At 50.7% G+C, this 19,161-nt stretch overlaps 1 protein-coding gene across 1 annotated transcript in view; it reads right to left on the bottom strand.

The window, feature by feature from the left end:
- Positions 1-19,161, bottom strand: part of MYO18A (myosin XVIIIA) — a 538,612-nt gene that overhangs the window by 45,078 nt on the left and 474,373 nt on the right. Inside the window, exons 41-42 of the mRNA XM_075333424.1 lie at positions 13,888-14,025; positions 11,472-11,657 (exon numbers count right to left, since the gene is read on the bottom strand). Of these exons, the coding sequence (XP_075189539.1) occupies positions 11,472-11,657; positions 13,888-14,025 (324 nt within the window). The remainder of the gene's footprint in view (positions 1-11,471; positions 11,658-13,887; positions 14,026-19,161) is intronic.

Raw genomic sequence — 19,161 nt, 5'->3', positions numbered from 1 at the left:
TTTGGAAACAAATTTTTTTTTGTTAGGACGTTAGAGGAGTTCAAAGTTTATCAGCGATTTCTCATTTTTACATCAAAATTTACAAAACCATTTTTTTAGGGACCACATCATATTTGAAGTGACTTCGATAGGCCTAGATGACAGAAAATACCCAAAAGTGACCCCATTCTAAAAACTGCACCCCCCAAAGTACTCAAAACCACATTCAAGAAGTTTATTAACCCTTCAGGTGCTTCACATGAACAAAAGCAATGTGGAATGAAAAAAAGCAAAAATTAAATTTTACCTAAAAATGTTGCTCTAACCCAAATTTATTCACTTTTAGAAGAAATAACAACAAAATGGACCACAAAACTTGTTCCCCACTTTGTTATGAACGCACTGATACCCCACATGTGGTCAGAAACCTCTGTTTGGACAAATGGGAGGGCTCGGAACAGAAGGAGCAATATTTGAATTTTGGAAAGCAAATTTGGCTGAAATAGATTGTGGGCACCATGTTGCATTTACAGGTCCGCTAAGGTACCTAAACAGAAGAAACCCCTCACAAGTGATGCCATTTTAGAAACTAGACCCCCTCAAGGCTTCTATCTAGGGGTATAGTGAGCATTTTGGATCCACAGGTACTTCACAGATTTTGTTAACGTTACGTTGTCATATTGAAAATTTTAATAATTTTCTCAAAAATGTTGCTTTAGCATCAATTTTCTCACTTTTTCAAGAGGTAATTCTAAAAATTTGTCCTCAATGTTTGTTACCCACTTTTTTATGAGCGCGGTGATACCTCACATGTGGTCTGAAACCTTTGTTTGGACAAATGGGAGGGCTTGGAACGGAAGGAACAATATTTGAATTTTGGAAAGGAAATTTGGCTGAAAAAGATTGCGGGCACCATGTCGCATTTGGAGGTCCCCTAAGGTACCTAAACAGCAGAAACCCCGCACAAGTGACCCCATTTTGGAAACTAGGCTCCTCAAGGAATTTATCTAGATGTTTGGTGAGTACCCTGAACCCCCAGGTGCTTCACAGAATTTTATAACGTTGAGCCATGAAAATAAAAAAATAAAATTTTACCACAAAATTGTTATTTCAACCAGGTAGCTTTTTTTTTCACAAGGGTAACAGGAAAAAAAATCACCATGAAATTTATTGTGCAATTTCTCCTGAGTTTGGCGATACCTTATATGTGGTGGAAATCAACTGTTTGGGCGCATGACAGGGCTTGGAAGGGAAGGAGCGCCATTTGACTGCAAAATTGGCTGGAATCAATAGCGGACGCTATGTTGCATTAGGAGAGCCCCTGAGGTGTCTATACAGTGAAGCTCCCCAACATGTGGTCCCATTTTGGAAAATAGACCCCTGAAGGAATTTATCTAGATGTTTGGCGAGTACCCTGAACCCCCAAGTGCTTCACAGAAGTTTATAATGTTGAGCTGTGAAAATAAAAAAATACATTTTTACCACAAAATTGTTACTTCAAGCAGGTAGCTTTTTTTTTTACAAGTGTAAAAGGAAAAAATTCAGCATAAGATTTATTGTGCAATTTCTCCTGAGTATGCTGATACCTTATGTGTGATGAAAATCAACTGTTTGGGTGCACAGCAGGGCTCGGAAGGGAAGGAGCGCCATTTGACTGCACAATTGGCTGGAATCATTAGCGGACGCTATGTTGCATTTGGAAAGCCCCTAAGGTGCCTAAACAGTGGAGGTCCCCCACAAGTGACCCCATTCTGGAAACAAGACACCTCAAGGCTTTTATCTAGGTGTATATTGAGCAGTTTGAATCCAAGAGTACTTCACAGAATTTGATAAGCTTAGGTTGCCATATTGAAAATTTTCATTTTTTTCACAAAATGTTGCTTTAGCATCATATTTCTTACTTTTTCAAGAGGAAACAACAAATCGTAGACCCAACAGGTTGTTATCCAATGTCTTATGAGCACAGGGATACCCCACATGTGGCCAAAAACCTCTGTTTGGATAAATGGGAGGGCTTGGAATGGACGGAGCACCATTTGAATTTTGGAAAAGTTGAAATAAATTGCGGGCACCATGTCACATTAGCAGGGCCCCTTGGGTACCTATACAGCAGAAACCCCCCACAAGTGACCCCATTTTGGAAACTGGATTTTATTCAGGAGTATAGTAAGCATTTTGAATCCACAGGTACTTCACAAAAATGTTGCTGTAGCAACAAATTTCTCACTTTTAGGCTATGTGGCCATGATCCAGCAACACGGCGTCTAGTACACAGTGTCAGGCTTCCTGCAGAGATGTGAGTGTTGTCCACGGGAGAACGCAGCTGCCCATGCCCACGATTGGGGTTCAGGCTGCTGTGGAGCTCTATGCTACCTGCAGAGAACACTCTTGTCTCCGCAGCATAAATTGACATGCTGAGGCTCGGGAAGCTGCACCACAGGTCAGTTTATGCTGCGGAAAAAAGAAGCACATTAGGCATGAGATTTCTAAAAATCCTTCCACTGTGCTTCTACTGCACAACGCAGCGCTATGGATGCAGGGAAAACACTCTGCGCCCAAAACGCTGCAAATCCTGATTGTGGGCACATAGCCTAAAATGCTACAATGGATGAATGGATAGATGTCAAACATATATAATGTCCCACCCCCTGCATATTCTAAGCTGGCGCCATTTAGTGCCTTTCATGTGGCACTAAAGGGTTCCTAGCCTTGTATTTAGTCCCCCAAAGAAGGGAATTTTGTTTACTTACCGTAAATTCCTTTTCTTCTAGCTCCAATTGGGAGACCCAGACAATTGGGGTGTCTAGGCTATGCCTCCGGAGGCCGCACAAAGTATTACACTAAAAGTGTAAAGCCCCTCCCCTTCTGCCTATACACCCCCCGTGCTCCCACGGGCTCCTCAGTTTTGGTGCAAAAGCAAGAAGGAGGAAAGAAATTATAAACTGGTTTAAAGTAAATTCAATCCGAAGGAATATCGGAGAACTGAAACCATTCAACATGAACAACATGTGTACACAAAAAAACAGGGGCGGGTGCTGGGTCTCCCAATTGGAGCTAGAAGAAAAGGAATTTACGGTAAGTAAACAAAATTCCCTTCTTCTTTGTCGCTCCATTGGGAGACCCAGACAATTGGGACGTCCAAAAGCAGTCCCTGGGTGGGTAAATAATACCTCATAATAGAGCCGTAACGGCTCCGTCCTACAGGTGGGCAACCGCCGCCTGAAGGACTCGCCTACCTAGGCTGGCATCCGCCGAAGCATAGGTATGCACCTGATAGTGTTTCGTGAAAGTGTGCAGGCTCGACCAGGTAGCTGCCTGACACACCTGCTGAGCCGTAGCCTGGTGCCGCAAGGCCCAGGACGCTCCCACGGCCCTGGTAGAATGGGCCTTCAGCCCTGAGGGAACCGGAAGCCCCGAGGAACGATAAGCTTCGAGAATTGGTTCCTTGATCCACCGAGCCAGGGTTGATTTGGAAGCTTGTGTCCCTTTACGCTGGCCAGCGACAAGGACAAAGAGTGCATCCGAGCGGCGCAGGGGCGCCGTACGAGAAATGTAGAATCTGAGTGCTCTCACCAGATCTAACAAGTGCAAATCCTTTTCACATTGGTGAACTGGATGAGGACAAAAAGAGGGTAAGGAGATATCCTGATTGAGATGAAAGGGGGATACCACCTTAGGGAGAAATTCCGGAACCGGACGCAGGACCACCTTGTCCTGGTGAAACACCAGGAAAGGGGCTTTGCATGACAACGCTGCTAGCTCAGACAGTCTCCGAAGTGAAGTGACTGCAACTAGGAAAACCACTTTCTGCGAAAGGCGTGCGAGAGAAATATCCCTCATTGGCTCGAACGGTGGTTTCTGAAGAACCATCAGCACCCTGTTCAGATCCCAGGGTTCTAACGGACGTTTGTAAGGAGGGACGATGTGACAAACCCCCTGCAGGAACGTGCGTACCTGTGGAAGTCTGGCCAGGTGCTTCTGAAAAAACACAGAGAGCGCAGAGACTTGTCCCTTAAGGGAGCCGAGCGACAAACCCTTTTCCAATCCGGAATGAAGAAAGGACAGAAAAGTGGGCAAGGCAAATGGCCAGGGAGAAAAACCCTGAGCAGAGCACCACGACAGGAATATTTTCCACGTCCTGTGGTAGATCTTGGCGGACGTTGGTTTCCTAGCCTGTCTCATAGTGGCAATGACCTCTTGAGATAATCCTGAAGACGCTAAGATCCAGGACTCAATGGCCACACAGTCAGGTTGAGGGCCGCAGAATTCAGATGGAAAAACGGCCCTTGAGACAGCAAGTCTGGTCGGTCTGGTAGTGCCCACGGTTGGCCGACCGTGAGATGCCACAGATCCGGGTACCACGACCTCCTCGGCCAGTCTGGAGCGACGAGGATGGCGCGGCGGCAGTCGGCCCTGATCTTGCGTAACACTCTGGGCAACAGTGCCAGAGGAGGAAACACATAAGGGAGTTGAAACTGCGACCAATCCTGAACTAAGGCGTCTGCCGCCAGAGCTCTGTGATCGTGAGATCGTGCCATGAATGCCGTGACCTTGTTGTTGTGCCGGGACGCCATTAGGTCGACGTCCGGCATCCCCCAGCGGCAACAGATCTCCTGAAACACGTCCGGGTGAAGGGACCATTCCCCTGCGTCCATGCCCTGGCGACTGAGAAAGTCTGCTTCCCAGTTTTCCACGCCCGGGATGTGAACTGCGGAGATGGTGGAGGCCGTGGCTTCCACCCACATCAAAATCCGCCGGACTTCCTGGAAGGCTTGCCGACTGCGTGTTCCGCCTTGGTGGTTGATGTAAGCCACCGCTGTGGAGTTGTCCGACTGAATTCGGATCTGCTTGCCTTCCAGCCACTGCTGGAACGCTTTTAGGGCAAGATACACTGCCCTGATCTCCAGAACATTGATCTGAAGTGAGGACTCTTGCTGAGTCCACGTACCCTGAGCCCTGTGGTGGAGAAAGACTGCTCCCCACCCTGACAGACTCGCGTCCGTCGTGACCACCGCCCAGGATGGGGGTAGGAAGGATTTCCCCTTCAATAATGAAGTGGGAAGAAGCCACCACCGAAGGGAAGCTTTGGTTGCCTGAGAGAGGGAGACGTTCCTGTCGAGGGACGTCGGCTTCCTGTCCCATTTGCGTAGGATGTCCCATTGAAGAGGACGCAGGTGAAACTGCGCGAAAGGGACTGCCTCCATTGCTGCCACCATCTTCCCCAGGAAGTGCATGAGGCGCCTCAAGGGGTGTGACTGACCCTGAAGGAGAGATTGCACCCCCGTCTGTAGTGAACGCTGCTTGTTCAGCGGAAGCTTCACTATCGCTGAGAGGGTATGAAACTCCATGCCAAGATATGTCAGCGATTGGGCCGGTGTCAGATTTGACTTTGGAAAATTGATGATCCACCCGAAACTCTGGAGAGTCTCCAGAGTAGCGGTGAGGCTGTGCTGGCATGCCTCTTGAGAGGGAGCCTTGACCAGCAGATCGTCTAAGTAAGGGATCACCGAGTGACCCTGAGAGTGGAGGACCGCCACTACTGCAGCCATGACCTTGGTGAAAACCCGTGGGGCTGTCGCCAGGCCAAACGGCAGTGCCACGAACTGAAGGTGTTCGTCTCCTATGGCGAAGCGCAGGAAGCGCTGATGCTCTGGAGCAATCGGTACGTGGAGATAAGCATCTTTGATATCGATCGATGCAAGGAAATCTCCTTGGGACATTGAGGCGATGACGGAGCGGAGGGATTCCATCCGGAACCGCCTGGTCTTTACGTGTTTGTTGAGCAGTTTTAGGTCCAGGACAGGACGGAAAGACCCGTCCTTCTTTGGAACCACAAACAGGTTGGAGTAAAAACCGTGACCCTGTTGCTGAAGAGGAACGGGGACCACAACTCCTTCTGCCTTCAGAGTGCCCAGCGCCTGCCGAAGAGCATCGGCTCGCTCGGGAGGCGGAGATGTTCTGAAAAATTGAGTCGGAGGACGAGAGCTGAACTCTATCCTGTAACCGTAATCTCTCACCCAACGGTCTTTTACCTGTGGCAGCCAAATGTCGGAAAAGCGGGAGAGCCTGCCACCGACCGAGGATGCGGTGTGAGGAGGCCGTAAGTCATGAGGAAGCCGCCTTGGTAGCGGCACCTCCAGCGGTCTTTTTAGGGCGTGACTTAGACCGCCATGGATCGGAGTTCCTCTGATCCTTCTGAGGCCTTTTGTACGAGGAGAATTGGGACCTGCCCGCACCCCGAAAGGACCGAAACCTCGACTGCCCCCTCCTCTGTTGGGGTAATTTTGGTTTGGCCTGGGGTAAGGATGTTTCCTTTCCCTTGGATTGTTTGATGATCTCATACAGTCTCTCACCAAACAAACGGTCGCCAGAAAATGGCAAACCGGTTAAGGACTTTTTGGAAGCCGAATCTGCCTTCCATTCCCGTAGCCACAAGGCCCTGCGTATTGCCACCGAATTGTCGGCTGCAACCGCCGTACGGCTCGCAGAGTCCAGGACAGCATTAATAGCGTAGGACGCAAATGCCGACGTTTGAGAAGTTATGGACGCCACTTGTGGCGCAGACGTACGTGTGAGTGCGTCAATTTGCGCTTGACCCGCTGAGATAGCTTGGAGTGCCCATACGGCTGCGAATGCTGGAGCAAAAGACGCGCCGATAGCCTCATAGATGGATTTCAACCAGAGCTCCATCTGTCTGTCAGTGGCATCCTTGAGCGAAGCCCCATCTTCAACTGCAACTAAGGATCTAGCCGCCAGTCTGGAGATTGGAGGATCCACCTTGGGACACTGAGTCCAGCCCTTGACCACGTCAGGGGGGAAGGGATAACGTGTATCCTTAAGGCGCTTGGAAAAACGCTTATCTGGACAAACTCGGTGTTTCTGGACTGCCTCTCTGAAATCGGAGTGATCCAGAAACATACTCGTTGTACGCTTGGGGAACCTGAAACGGAATTTCTCCTGCTGAGAGGCTGACTCCTCCGCTGGAGGAGCCGAGGGAGAAATATCCAGCATTTGATGTATGGACGCGATAAGATCATTCACTATGGCGTCACCATCAGGAGTATCAAGGTTCAGAGCGGCCTCAGGATCAGAATCCTGATCAGCTACCTCCGCTTCATCATCCAGAGAGTCATCCCTCTGAGACCCTGAACAATGTGATGAGGTCGAGGGGATTTCCCAGCGAGCTCGCTTAGGTGGTCTGGGACTGCGGTCCGTGTTAGAGACCTCACCCTGGGATCTATGAGACACCCCGTGGGAACATTGTTGTTCCAACTGAGGGGAACCAGGGGGCAGTGATTCCACAGTGCCCATGGTCTGAGATACCGGTCTGGACTGCAAAGCTTCTAGAATCTTAGCCATTGTCTCAGAAAGTCTGTCAGTAAAAACTGCAAACTCCGTCCCTGTCACCTGGACAGTGTTAGCTGGTTGTTCCCCCTGGGCCCCCCTTAGCAGAGGCTCCGGCTGAGTAAGTGCCACAGGGGCCGAGCAGTGCACACAATGAGGGTCAGTGGAACCTGCCGGTAGCGAGGTTGTACATGCGGCGCAGGCAGCATAGTAAGCCTGTGTTTTGGCACCCCTGCTTCTTGTGGGCGCCATGTTGTTGTCTCCTTTGAGCAACACAACAGGGTATATAGCCAGAATCAACTGTGCACCATACAGTGTAAAGTATAGCCTGTAAACATATAAACTATAATTACACTTCTGCACAAGTGGGGCCAGCACCTCAGGTGCTGCTGACCGCCCGCTTAAAGCGGTTGTGTGGCCATCAGAATCCCTGCCTGGGTCCCCCAGAGTTTGTCTCCCCTCTGCAGCGTCCGAGGAGCTGACAGGAATGGCTGCCGGCGTCCTGAGGAGAGGAGGGAGCCGTGGGCGTGACCCAGAAAGTGCGGGAACTGGTGCCCCACTGTGCACAGTGAGGGGGGTGGAGTATGCAAAGCATGCTCCAGCCCTCAGTGCTGCCGTGCTGTACAGCGTCCCGCCCTTCCCCTGACTGGCAGGGCTGGGGGCGGGAAGAAAAAGAGACTAGGCCGCAAAAGCCGGGGACTCGAGTTATAAGCGCGGCCGCCGTATAAGCGCGGTCGGCGCGGAAGTCCCCGGCGCACTAACAGTCCCAGCCGCGCCGCAGTGATAACAATGGCAGCGGCGGTCAGCGCGGCAGTCCCCATACACTAACACACTCAGCGACGCTGCAGTGTGTAATGGCACAAACGCGGTCAGCGCCGCGGTCCCCGGTGCACTAGCACACCCAGCAATGCTGGAGTGTTGCTGTGCGCGGTCCCCACGGGGACACAGAGTACCTCAAAGTAGCAGGGCCATGTCCCTGAACGATACTCGGCTCCTATCCAGCAGGGTCCTCAGGAGCTGTGGATGGAGCACGGTCTCAGTGCCTGGAGACCGTTAGGATCCCACTTCACCCAGAGCCCTAAGGGGGATGGGGAAGGAAAACAGCATGTGGGCTCCAGCCTCCGTACCCGCAATGGATACCTCAACCTTAACAACACCGCCGACAAGAGTGGGGTGAGAAGGGAGCATGCTGGGGGCCCTATATGGGCCCACTTTTCTTCCATCCGACATAGTCAGCAGCTGCTGCTGACTAAGCTGTGGAGCTATGCGTGCATGTCTGCCTCCTTCGCACAAAGCAAAAAACTGGGGAGCCCGTGGGAGCCCGTGGGGTGTATAGGCAGAAGGGGAGGGGCTTTACACTTTTAGTGTAATACTTTGTGCGGCCTCCGGAGGCATAGCCTATACACCCCAATTGTCTGGGTCTCCCAATGGAGCGACAAAGAAAAATTAATAATTAAAATAAATGACGTGGGGTCCCCCCTATTTTTGATAGCCAGCTAGGGTAAAGCAGACAGCTGTAGCCTGCAAACCACAGCTGACAGCTTCACCTTGGCTGGTGATCAATTTGGAGGGCTCCCCAGGCGTTTTTTTTAAAAAAAACAAACAAACGTGGGGTCCCCCCCAAATTAGATCACCAGCCAAGGTGAAGCGGACAGCTGGGGTCTGGTATTCTCAGGGTGGGAAGAGCCATGGTTATTGGACTCTTCCCAGCCTAAAAATAGCAGGCCGCAGCCGCCCCAGATGTGGCGGATCCATTAGCTGCGCCAATCCTTCGCGCTTCGCTCCAGCTCATCCCGCGCCCTGGTGTGGTGGCAAACGGGGTAATATACGGGGTTGATACCAGCTGTAATGTCACCTGGCATCAAGCCCTGGGGTTAGTGATGTCACGGCATCTAAACAGATACCCGACATCACTAACCCAGTCAGTAATAGAAAAAAATAAACACACAAAAAAAAACTCCCCGAAACATTCCTTTTTCACCAATTTATTGAAAATAAATAAATTTCGGTCGCTGTAATCCATTTTGGAGGTCCCTCGGCGACTCTGGACCTTCTAGAATATGGGGGGCACGTTCAGGTAACGTATCCCCCATTTTCTGGAAGAGCAAGGTCTCCATGAGCAGTGTGGGTGCAGTAATCTGAGAATACTGCACTTACACTGCCCCAGTCCAACCTAGGGCAGAGTGACCTGCAGTAACCTCATTCCAGAATATGAGGGGCACGCTCACAGAACGTACCCCCCATTTTCTAGAACAGCAGGCTCTCCCCCTGTGAGGAGTGTGGCTGCAGATTACTGCACTCACTCTCCCCCGGTCCACAGCGCAGCAGCAAGGTCAGCGTCCCTGCTTACAAGGATCCAGCTGACAGCTGCTGTCTGCGCATGCGCCGCCAGCTTTCTAGGAGGCGGAGTGATCGCGGGGACGGAGCAGCAGGTAGGTAACGGGGCTGACCGGGGGCTGACCGGGGGCTGACCGGGGGACGACTTTTCTGCCGCATGTGACGTGTCACATGCGGCAGAAAGAGCAGAATGAATGCGGCCGCTCGCTGTGCGCTGCGCGCCGCAATCTTGCATGCTCCGGAGGGGGGGGGAGGGGGAGCGCTCTAGAGAACCGGAGGGGGCTCCGGTGGACCAGAGGAGGGGTCAGGGGGAGGACATTTCCCTCCGATCTGAAATGTTTGATCATTTCAGATCGGAGGGAAATGAATGCAGAGCCGCCGGCGGCTGCAGTTTTCGGTGTGAGTCGGTGCCATTTTGACTGCTCCGGAGGGGGGGTAGCGGTGGTGGGGGGACTCTCCGGTACCGGGGGCTTTGGGGGCACTAGGAATTTATATTTCTTTATCATCTGACATGTTTGATCATGTCAGATAAGAAAGAAATCAGCATTATTTGCCATTTTTTTTTTTTTTTTTTTATGTGTACGTCGGTATACGGTGTATACCGGTGATCACATTATCGGGGTCCAAAAAAAACCACCCCGATTCATAATCTTGGGGGTCTCAGCTACCTCTGGTAGCTGAAACCCCGAGATTTTTCGTCACTGGGGGGCGCTACAAGCTTTTTCCGGCCTGACGTCTCAAGACGTCGGAACAGAATAAGTACCCTGTTTTTCCGACGTCTTGAGACGTTAGGCCGTCGCTATGGGGTTAAGCAGGAGGACCCTCATTATTGTTGACTACAAAGTTACCCCATACACAGTCCGACACACCTCACTGTCAATGTACAATCTATATAGAGAGGCTGGTGTTGGCTGGAAAGCTTTCTCAGCTCTGCACACTGCGAAATCTAAAAATTCTGATGTGTCAGAACAGATGCAGCTAGTAATCTAAGTGATATATCATTGGATTCAGAATCTCTTTGCCTACATCATGCTGCGTTCAGATAAGGTAGCAAAATCCTGCTGACAGATTCCCTTAAAAAAATAAATAATAAATAATAGTATATTATAATATAATAAATGTCCTAATCTCAATCAAACATTTTAAAGTCATTGAATAAAACATTTCTTTAAGGCACACTATAAGCCAGTGGTCGCCAACCTTTTTGACCTTGAGAGCCAGATTCTGCTCTGAGAGATGGTCATGAGCCACATCCAGCTCCTGCCCTCCCACAGTAGTGACACCCAAAGCCCCATTACCGGTGTAACGACAACCAAAGCTGTTCCACAGAAATCACAGGCAGTACAACAAGATCCAGGCCTTCCTACATCACCCCAATTCAGATCTATTTTTCAATGTGGGGTCACTCATGTAAATCACCTGCTCTTGAAGTCTTCTTGATAGACCTGGCGCTAATGTACCGAGTAGGCAGACAGCTGTGAGCTACATATCACGGACTTAAGAGCCACATGTGGCTCCCGAGCTATAGGTTGTGGACCCCTGCCATAAGACATTCTGCAAGTACTGTTTTAACAGTACACATTGATTAACATTTAATTTGTATCATTAGATTGATATATCCAGTTGAGGATGTACATTTATTATCACACTACTATCCTAGAAAAACTGTACTGCTCTAACTACTTGTGACACACTGACTAGCTTGGCCAGCATAACCAACCATTCAGTATCTGACACACAAAAATGGCTGCAGTGGTTTACATGAGCTATTGGCATGAGAGATACTTGTACCGTAGAATGGATTTATTTACCAGTTCATGTTTTTTACGGCTGGCTTCTGCCTCTTTCTTAGCCAGTTCACCCATCTCTTCCTTCATGTCTCTAATCTGTCTCTGCATTCTTTTATTCTGTTCCTTTTCACGGTTCTCTGCCGCGGCTCGCTGATCTCGCTCTTCAGTCAGCTTTTCAATATTCTCTTTTAGTCGGGCTACGAGGCTCTGTTAAGGACAAGTATGAGACTTTGAGCTCTTTATAAAGGAACAATTACATTGAGGTGTGAGTGTGAATTAGATTACATATACATATATATATATATATATATATATATATATATATATATATATATATATATATATATATATATATATATATATATATATATATATATATATATATACACACACACACACACACACACACACATATATATATATAACAGAGGGGGGGTGCGACAGAGGAAAGGGGGGTGCGACAGAGGGGGGGGTGCGACAGAGGAGAGGAGGGGGGGGTCGCGAGAGAGAGAGGAGGAGGGGAGGCGCGCGAGAGAGAGGAGAGGAGGGGAGGCGCGCGAGAGAGAGGAGAGGAGGGGAGGCGCGCGAGAGAGAGGAGAGGAGGGGAGGCGCGCGAGAGAGAGGAGAGGAGGGGAGGCGCGCGAGAGAGAGGAGAGGAGGGGAGGCGCGCGAGAGAGAGGAGAGGAGGGGAGGCGCGCGAGAGAGAGGAGAGGAGGGGAGGCGCGCGAGAGAGAGGAGAGGAGGGGAGGCGCGCGAGAGAGAGGAGAGGAGGGGAGGCGCGCGAGAGAGAGGAGAGGAGGGGAGGTGCGAGAGAGAGGAGGGGGGCGCGAGAGAGAGAAGAGGGGGGCGCGAGAGAGAGAAGAGGAGGGGAGGCGCGCGAGAGAGAGGAGAGGAGGGGGACGCGCGAGAGAGAGGAGAGGAGGGGGACGCGCGAGAGAGAGGAGAGGAGGGGGACGCGCGAGAGAGAGGAGAGGAGGGGGACGCGCGAGAGAGAGGAGAGGAGGGGGACGCGCGAGAGAGAGGAGAGGAGGGGGACGCGCGAGAGAGAGGAGAGGAGGGGGACGCGCGAGAGAGAGGAGAGGAGGGGGACGCGCGAGAGAGAGGAGAGGAGGGGGGCGCGCGAGAGAGAGGAGAGGAGGGGGGCGCGCGAGAGAGAGGAGAGGAGGGGGGCGCGCGAGAGAGAGGAGAGGAGGGGGGCGCGCGAGAGAGAGGAGAGGAGGGGGGCGCGCGAGAGAGAGGAGAGGAGGGGGGCGCGCGAGAGAGAGGAGAGGAGGGGGGGCGCGCGAGAGAGAGGAGAGGAGGGGGACGCGCGAGAGAGAGGAGAGGAGGGGGACGCGCGAGAGAGAGGAGAGGAGGGGGACGCGCGAGAGAGGAGAGGGGGGCGCGAGAGAGGAGAGGGGGGGCGCGAGAGAGGAGAGGGGGGGCGCGAGAGAGGAGAGGGGGGGGCGCGAGAGAGGAGAGAGGGGCGCGAGAGAGGAGAGAGGGGCGCGAGAGAGGAGAGAGGGGCGCGAGAGAGGAGAGAGGGGCGCGAGAGAGGAGAGAGGGGCGCGAGAGAGGAGAGAGGGGCGCGAGAGAGGAGAGAGGGGCGCGAGAGAGGAGAGAGGGGCGCGAGAGAGGAGAGAGGGGCGCGAGAGAGGAGAGGGGGGCGCGAGTGAGGAGAGGGGGGCGCGAGAGAGGAGAGGGGGGCGCGAGAGAGGAGAGGGGGGCGCGAGAGAGGAGAGGGGGGCGCGAGAGAGGAGAGGGGGGCGCGAGATAGGAGAGGGGGGCGCGAGAGAGGAGAGGGGGGCGCGAGATAGAGGGAGGCGCGAGAGAGGAGAGGGGGGCGCCAGAGAGGAGAGGGGGGCGCCAGAGAGGACAGGGGGGGCGCGAGAGAGGAGAGCGCGAGAGAGGAGAGGGGCGCGAGAGAGGAGAGGGGGGCGCGAGAGAGGAGAGGGGGGCGCGAGAGAGGAGAGGGGGGCGCGAGAGAGGAGAGGGGGGCGCGAGAGAGGAGAGGCGGGCGCGAGAGAGGAGAGGCGGGCGCGAGAGAGGAGAGGCGGGCGCGAGAGAGGAGAGGCGGGCGCGAGAGAGGAGAGGCGGGCGCAAGAGAGGAGAGGCGGGCGCGAGAGAGGAGAGGCGGGCGCAAGAGAGGAGAGGCGGGCGCGAGAGAGGAGAGGCGGGCGCGAGAGAGGAGAGGGGGGAGCGAGAGAGGAGAGGGGGGCGCAAGAGAGGAGAGGGGGGCAAGAGAGAGGAGAGAGGGGCAAGAGAGAGGAGAGGGGCGTGAAAGAGCAACAGGAATGGAGAGAGAAAAAGAAAGGAGAGGAAAATAAGAAAACAAAACATGATGATAAACAAGTAACTGATCTGGAAAGGAGCAACTTGTCTGGAAATGAGAACCACAATACCAAAGTTCATATATGTGAACTCTTCTCGACACTGTAAGATCAGGAGCTACACCCACCTCCATGCGTTTCACTTGGGTCCTCTCAAATTCCAGGCGGGTTTCCAGTTCCCGGATTTTGGCTTCCTGTCTGCTCACCACAGATTTATCCACCATGGATTGCTCTAAGAACTCCAGCTGACTCTGCAAACCTTGTAACTGCACAAGAAATAAAGAAAAAAAATGTAAGCAGTGAAAGCTCTGCCATTAGGAGACATTTCCAACTCCCAGACTAACATTTAAAGATGCATTTCCCTTATTTAGAATTCACGGAATAAACCGAAATAAAGAAATGATAACTGGTGACAACTGGTGACACAAATTGCAGCAATTTATAGGACGTTATATACATTTACACTTCACTTAGACTAGTTCTTTAAATCTGGCTGATATGTCTGACTGCGGAGACAAGGGGGATACATATGTGGTGACTGGGAAATATTTCATGTAGATTTTTTCAGCAATAATTATGGGAAGGAAACAAATGCGATCAGAATAATAAACTTGATGGTAAAGATGTAGTAGTAAAAATAAACATGACATAAAAGGGTGTTAAAAAGTTTCTCAAGACAACCCTTTATTAAGCTGAAGATAAGATGATTTCCCCAAGTCCGTCCTCAGGCACCCCAACCTACTGGATGATATACCTGGGGGAGCTCTACAGCAGGTAAGATCAAAGGGATGATCATTTTTTTACAAATCTCATCAATATGCTCCAGCCATTTTACGAATGGACAAACTTCCATTCTGCAAATTTTAAAATCCCCATCATGCTCATTTTATTGCAGAAATACTTTTTTACAGCGAGTTTCACCATTTGCAGATTTGACGTGAATTTCACCGCGTGCGTTCCACAATTCTGCACAAAGAATTACAGGCTGCAGTTCACGTCAGGCGCTGAAAATTTATGCAAAGTGTAGACGAGGCTTTTAAAATCCCATTAACCTTGTACACAGTGCATATTTGGTGTGGATTTTCCGCGCAGAAAATCTGCAGCATAATACAATGCTGGCTTTTACCCTCAGTGTAGCAGGGATAAAATCAATATGAACCACATGAAGATCTTGCTTTAGATCAGCAGGAAAAATTAGGCTGCATGTGGTTCATGTGGTGCTAAATGTCCTCTAAGAACCCTATTAAAGCACCAGGAAAGTGGTCATTCTGGTAAAACACCTGAAAATATGGAAAACATAGGAAAAAAAAAAGAATGAAGGCAGCAAGCCAAGGTAAGATTTAAAGAAAGGAAGAGAGAAAGAACCAGGAATTACGAAGAAAAATAAATAAAAAGCAGGGATAGGAATATTGAAAGGATAGAAGAAACCAAATAGATTAAGGACACGTTCACATTGCGTTTCTGCCATCGTTCATTGCTCCCGTCGGGGCATCCGTTCGAACCCCCCCCTCCCCCTTGCAAAACGTGTTCCGGACGCATACGCCGACTGGGCCATTGACTGTAATGGAGCAGACGGAGTCAGCGTGTGCTCTGTCTTGCTCCATTTTCGGGCATATACGTTTTCTGCAGGCGGACACCCGAATGTAGCAGACTACTACCGTTAATGGAGCAAGATGGACCACACACTGACTTAAGGATGCTTTACACGAGACGACGAATCGTGCGATGCATCGTCAGGGTCACGGTTTTCGTGACGAACATCCGGCATCATACACGATGTCGTCTCGTGTGAAACCTCTGAGCGACGCAGTATCGCTCACAAATCGTGAGTCGTGTACTCGTCGCTCAGTTTCATATCATTTATTTTTAATTGTGCAGGTTGTTCATCGTTCCCGTGGCAGCACACATCGCTCCGTGTGACACCACGGGAGCGATGAACTCTGCTTACCTGTGTCCCACGGCTCCCGCTGGCTATGCGGAAGGAAGGGGGTGGGTGGGATGTTTACATCCCACTCATCTCCGCCCCTCCGCTTCTATTGGCCGGCGGCTGTGTGACGTTGCTGTGACGCCGAACGTCCCTCCCCATTCAGGAAGTGGACGTTCACCGCCCACAGCGAATTCGCTCAGCAGGTAAGTGCGTGTGACGGGGGTTTCACGACTTTGTGCGACACGGGCAGCGATTTGCCCGTGACACACAAACGGCGGTGGGCGGGTACGATCGATTGTGAAATCGCACAATCGGTCGTCCCGTGTAAAGCAGGCTTTAGTCTGCTCCATTATAGTGAATGGCCCCGTTGGCGTATGCGTCCGAAACACGTTTTGCAGGATGGGGGGGGGAGGGGGGTTTGGACGGATGCCCCAACGGGACCAATGAACGTAAGTAGAAACTCAATGTGAAAGTGCCCTTAGTGAAGTCAAGGAAGGGTGGAAGTAAAAGATCAGAAGAGGTAAATCAGGACAATATAATCCAAAATACAAGTGTAAATGAAAGAGCAGGACCTATGGAAGAAAAAGAGATAGAAAGTGCCAAAACAGCAAAGTAAAAGAGAAAAGAAATCATCTCACTTCATGAGAGGAGACCAGGAAGGAATACAAAACAAGCACAAAGGCGACACGGGAGGAAGCTCTTTGTCTTTGCACAAAAATTCTTGTTCATCAAAATCATAATTCTCCATGTATAAGGAAATGGGAACCTACAAATCTATCTATCTAAAACATATAGGAACCGTAGGTTACATATAATAGGTAACAACTCAGATTTAAGCTGAAATCTTAGATTAAAGAGTCTTTAAATTTACCAAGTATGAAAATACCCAAGAAACAGGCGTGATTGAAATGTATAAACATTTTATTTTAGATATATTCAGAGGGTATAACATAGATAATAATCAATGAAAAAAACAGGATATGAGAAGTGATGAAGGGGAAGAAACCCCACGTGACCCAGGAAAGGATACCAGATCTCAAGGTGATCTGCACAAGTGCCCAGATAGGCAGCTGATTGCCCAAATGCAAGTGCAGAAGTTGCCAGCAAAGAGGTAAGAAAGGTCTCAATGCATGGCGTAACAGAGGCAAAATGGCTTACCAAGCTGGCAGGTCACCAAGTTCGACCTGGTTATACACGTGGGGACCGGCGTCCCAACACGTGTTTCGCGTGATGTGCTTCGTCGGGTTTATACATTTCAATCACATCTGTTTCTTGGGTATTTTCATATTTTAAAGACTCTTTAATCTAAGATTTCAAATCTATCTATCTGTGTTGTATTAGATTTGTACCCTTAGGCTATGTGCCCACGCGGATTTTCCAGATAAATCCACAGGTTTCAGCATGTATAGACACTCCCCATGTTCTCCTATGGGACATGGGGAGTACTGTTGTCCATGCTGCGGAAACGGAATATGCTGCGGATGTCCCGCAACTGCGAATAATTGCATGTCAATTATTTCTGCGGAGATCCCGGCCCTCCACTATGGAGATAGAGGCCGGGACTTCCACAGGTAAGCCGCACGAATGCCCGCAGGTTTACCGCAGCTATTTCGCTGTACTACCGCAGCTAAAAATAGCTGCGGATTCCGGCGAGCAGCAACGGGAAACCTGCGGATGTACCTGCGGATATATCCGCAGCTACAAAAACTGAGCACATAGCCTTAGGGTTAACATAATAAAACAGTAAATCTTTTTTGGTACATTTTGCCTCATTATGATAGTGATTTGCAGTTGCCAAATACAACTAAACGAAAATATGAATGGGAAAAAAAGCACAATACAAGGTTTATATACACAAGGATGTTGTAAAGAAAACGCAAAAAGAAAAAATCTATAAATATATTGACTCCTTGTTCCTTCAAGCCTAGATTAATCCACCAGTGAAGAAGTATCCTCCACTCCACCCCCTCTTGCATCGTATTGACTGGGAATTACTTAATGTGTTTTATTTACTCAGTTTCGCTAACAAAGATCAACACGAGTCTTAATTACTAAAGATGAATGCATGAAGCGCGTATGTAAGAACCACAGAGGGAAGTAGGAAGGTTATAGAGGTATCTGCACTCTACCTTTTGCTCTAAAGGAAACATATCTTTAAAAGGCGTAGTCTCAAGTATTTAAATTGCTAGAATTGGTTAGCTTGAAAATAAGCAAGTTAGGAAAAGCAAGTCGATTGCAATCTACTGCCATTCTCCTGGAATGATAGCTTTTATCTTTTAAAGTGTAAAGCTGGTTTCCATGGAGTTTGTGTGTCGGCCGGGGACCAGGGGTACTCAGATCCGGACCACGAGGTCACTTCTGTGGATATCACGGTGGCGTGACCCGGTCTGTGATCCCAGGCTCCACAGTAAAAAGGGGATTGGGTAAGGGAGATTGTCCGTGACGCCACCCACGGTTGTGGTGATTGTGGACACCACCGCTGCGATGAAGGTGCGGGACTCCCGGGAACGGTGTTGGGATGCAGCTTAGGATGTTAACCCCTCCGTGGGTAGGGGCAGTTGGTCCCGGGGCCCGTTCGGGGATAAGCAGGGAGCAGGGCGCAGTGCTGCTGTGCGGTGCCTGAGGGCACGGGCGTACTCACAAGTATTTCACACAGAGTCACTGGTAACTAGGAATTGCCGGTGTCCGCAGCCTTCGGTACGGGGTGTTAGTGTCCCACACACGGTGCAGCAGCTCCTGTTGTTCTTTCCCTGCAGCCAGGTGCCTCTCTCTCCACTCTCTTCCTCCTCAGCCGGGAACGGGGAATCCACTCCCCTGCAGTGATCCGGGTCACCCTAGGTACCGTCGGGCCACTACCCTGCTCCAGCTACCTCTGGCCCCTTCCTCACTGCAGCCTGTCCCGGCCCTTTCGGAGCACGCTTCACTATCAGCCTGGGAGCTACAACTCCAGACTCCTCTTCTGTCTGTCTCCCCAAACACTCTGCTCCAGCCCCTCCCCTCCGCTCTGCTTTTCTCTTACACTGGGGGCTGTGGTTTGTCCTGCTGCACCGGTGTGAGATCAGATTACCAAGGAGGATTAACTCTTTCTGTGACAGCCTGGCTTTGCCAGGGCGTCACACACCCCCTTGGTAAAACACGGCCCGTCCTCGGGCCGTCTGGCCACCAACATTTATTAAAACTGGAAAAATCAACACATTACAATCATACATCTTCCCACATCGGGAGGTAAGTTTTCTAAAACTTTAAACCGTTCTGCCACCCGACACCTGCGGAGAAGATGGCCTCCTCCTGAACTTGAGGGCGTTCAACAGGGGTGACAGTCCATAAAACAGTCAACTTTTTAACTTGTGGGTAGCCGTCCATGCTCCACTACCACTGCCGCCACTCCCAGTACGGGGCACGGGTTCCGTGCTCTGCCTCCTGCTCAGAAGCCAGGCCCACTTGGATGCCCTCGGCGCCGGCTACAACCGGCCTC

Source organism: Anomaloglossus baeobatrachus, chromosome 2, assembly GCF_048569485.1.
Source record: "Anomaloglossus baeobatrachus isolate aAnoBae1 chromosome 2, aAnoBae1.hap1, whole genome shotgun sequence".
In the NCBI taxonomy this organism is placed as follows: domain Eukaryota; kingdom Metazoa; phylum Chordata; class Amphibia; order Anura; family Aromobatidae; genus Anomaloglossus; species Anomaloglossus baeobatrachus.
The sequence above is the reverse complement of the archived record's forward strand: the minus strand, read 5'-3'. Positions and strand labels throughout refer to the sequence as shown.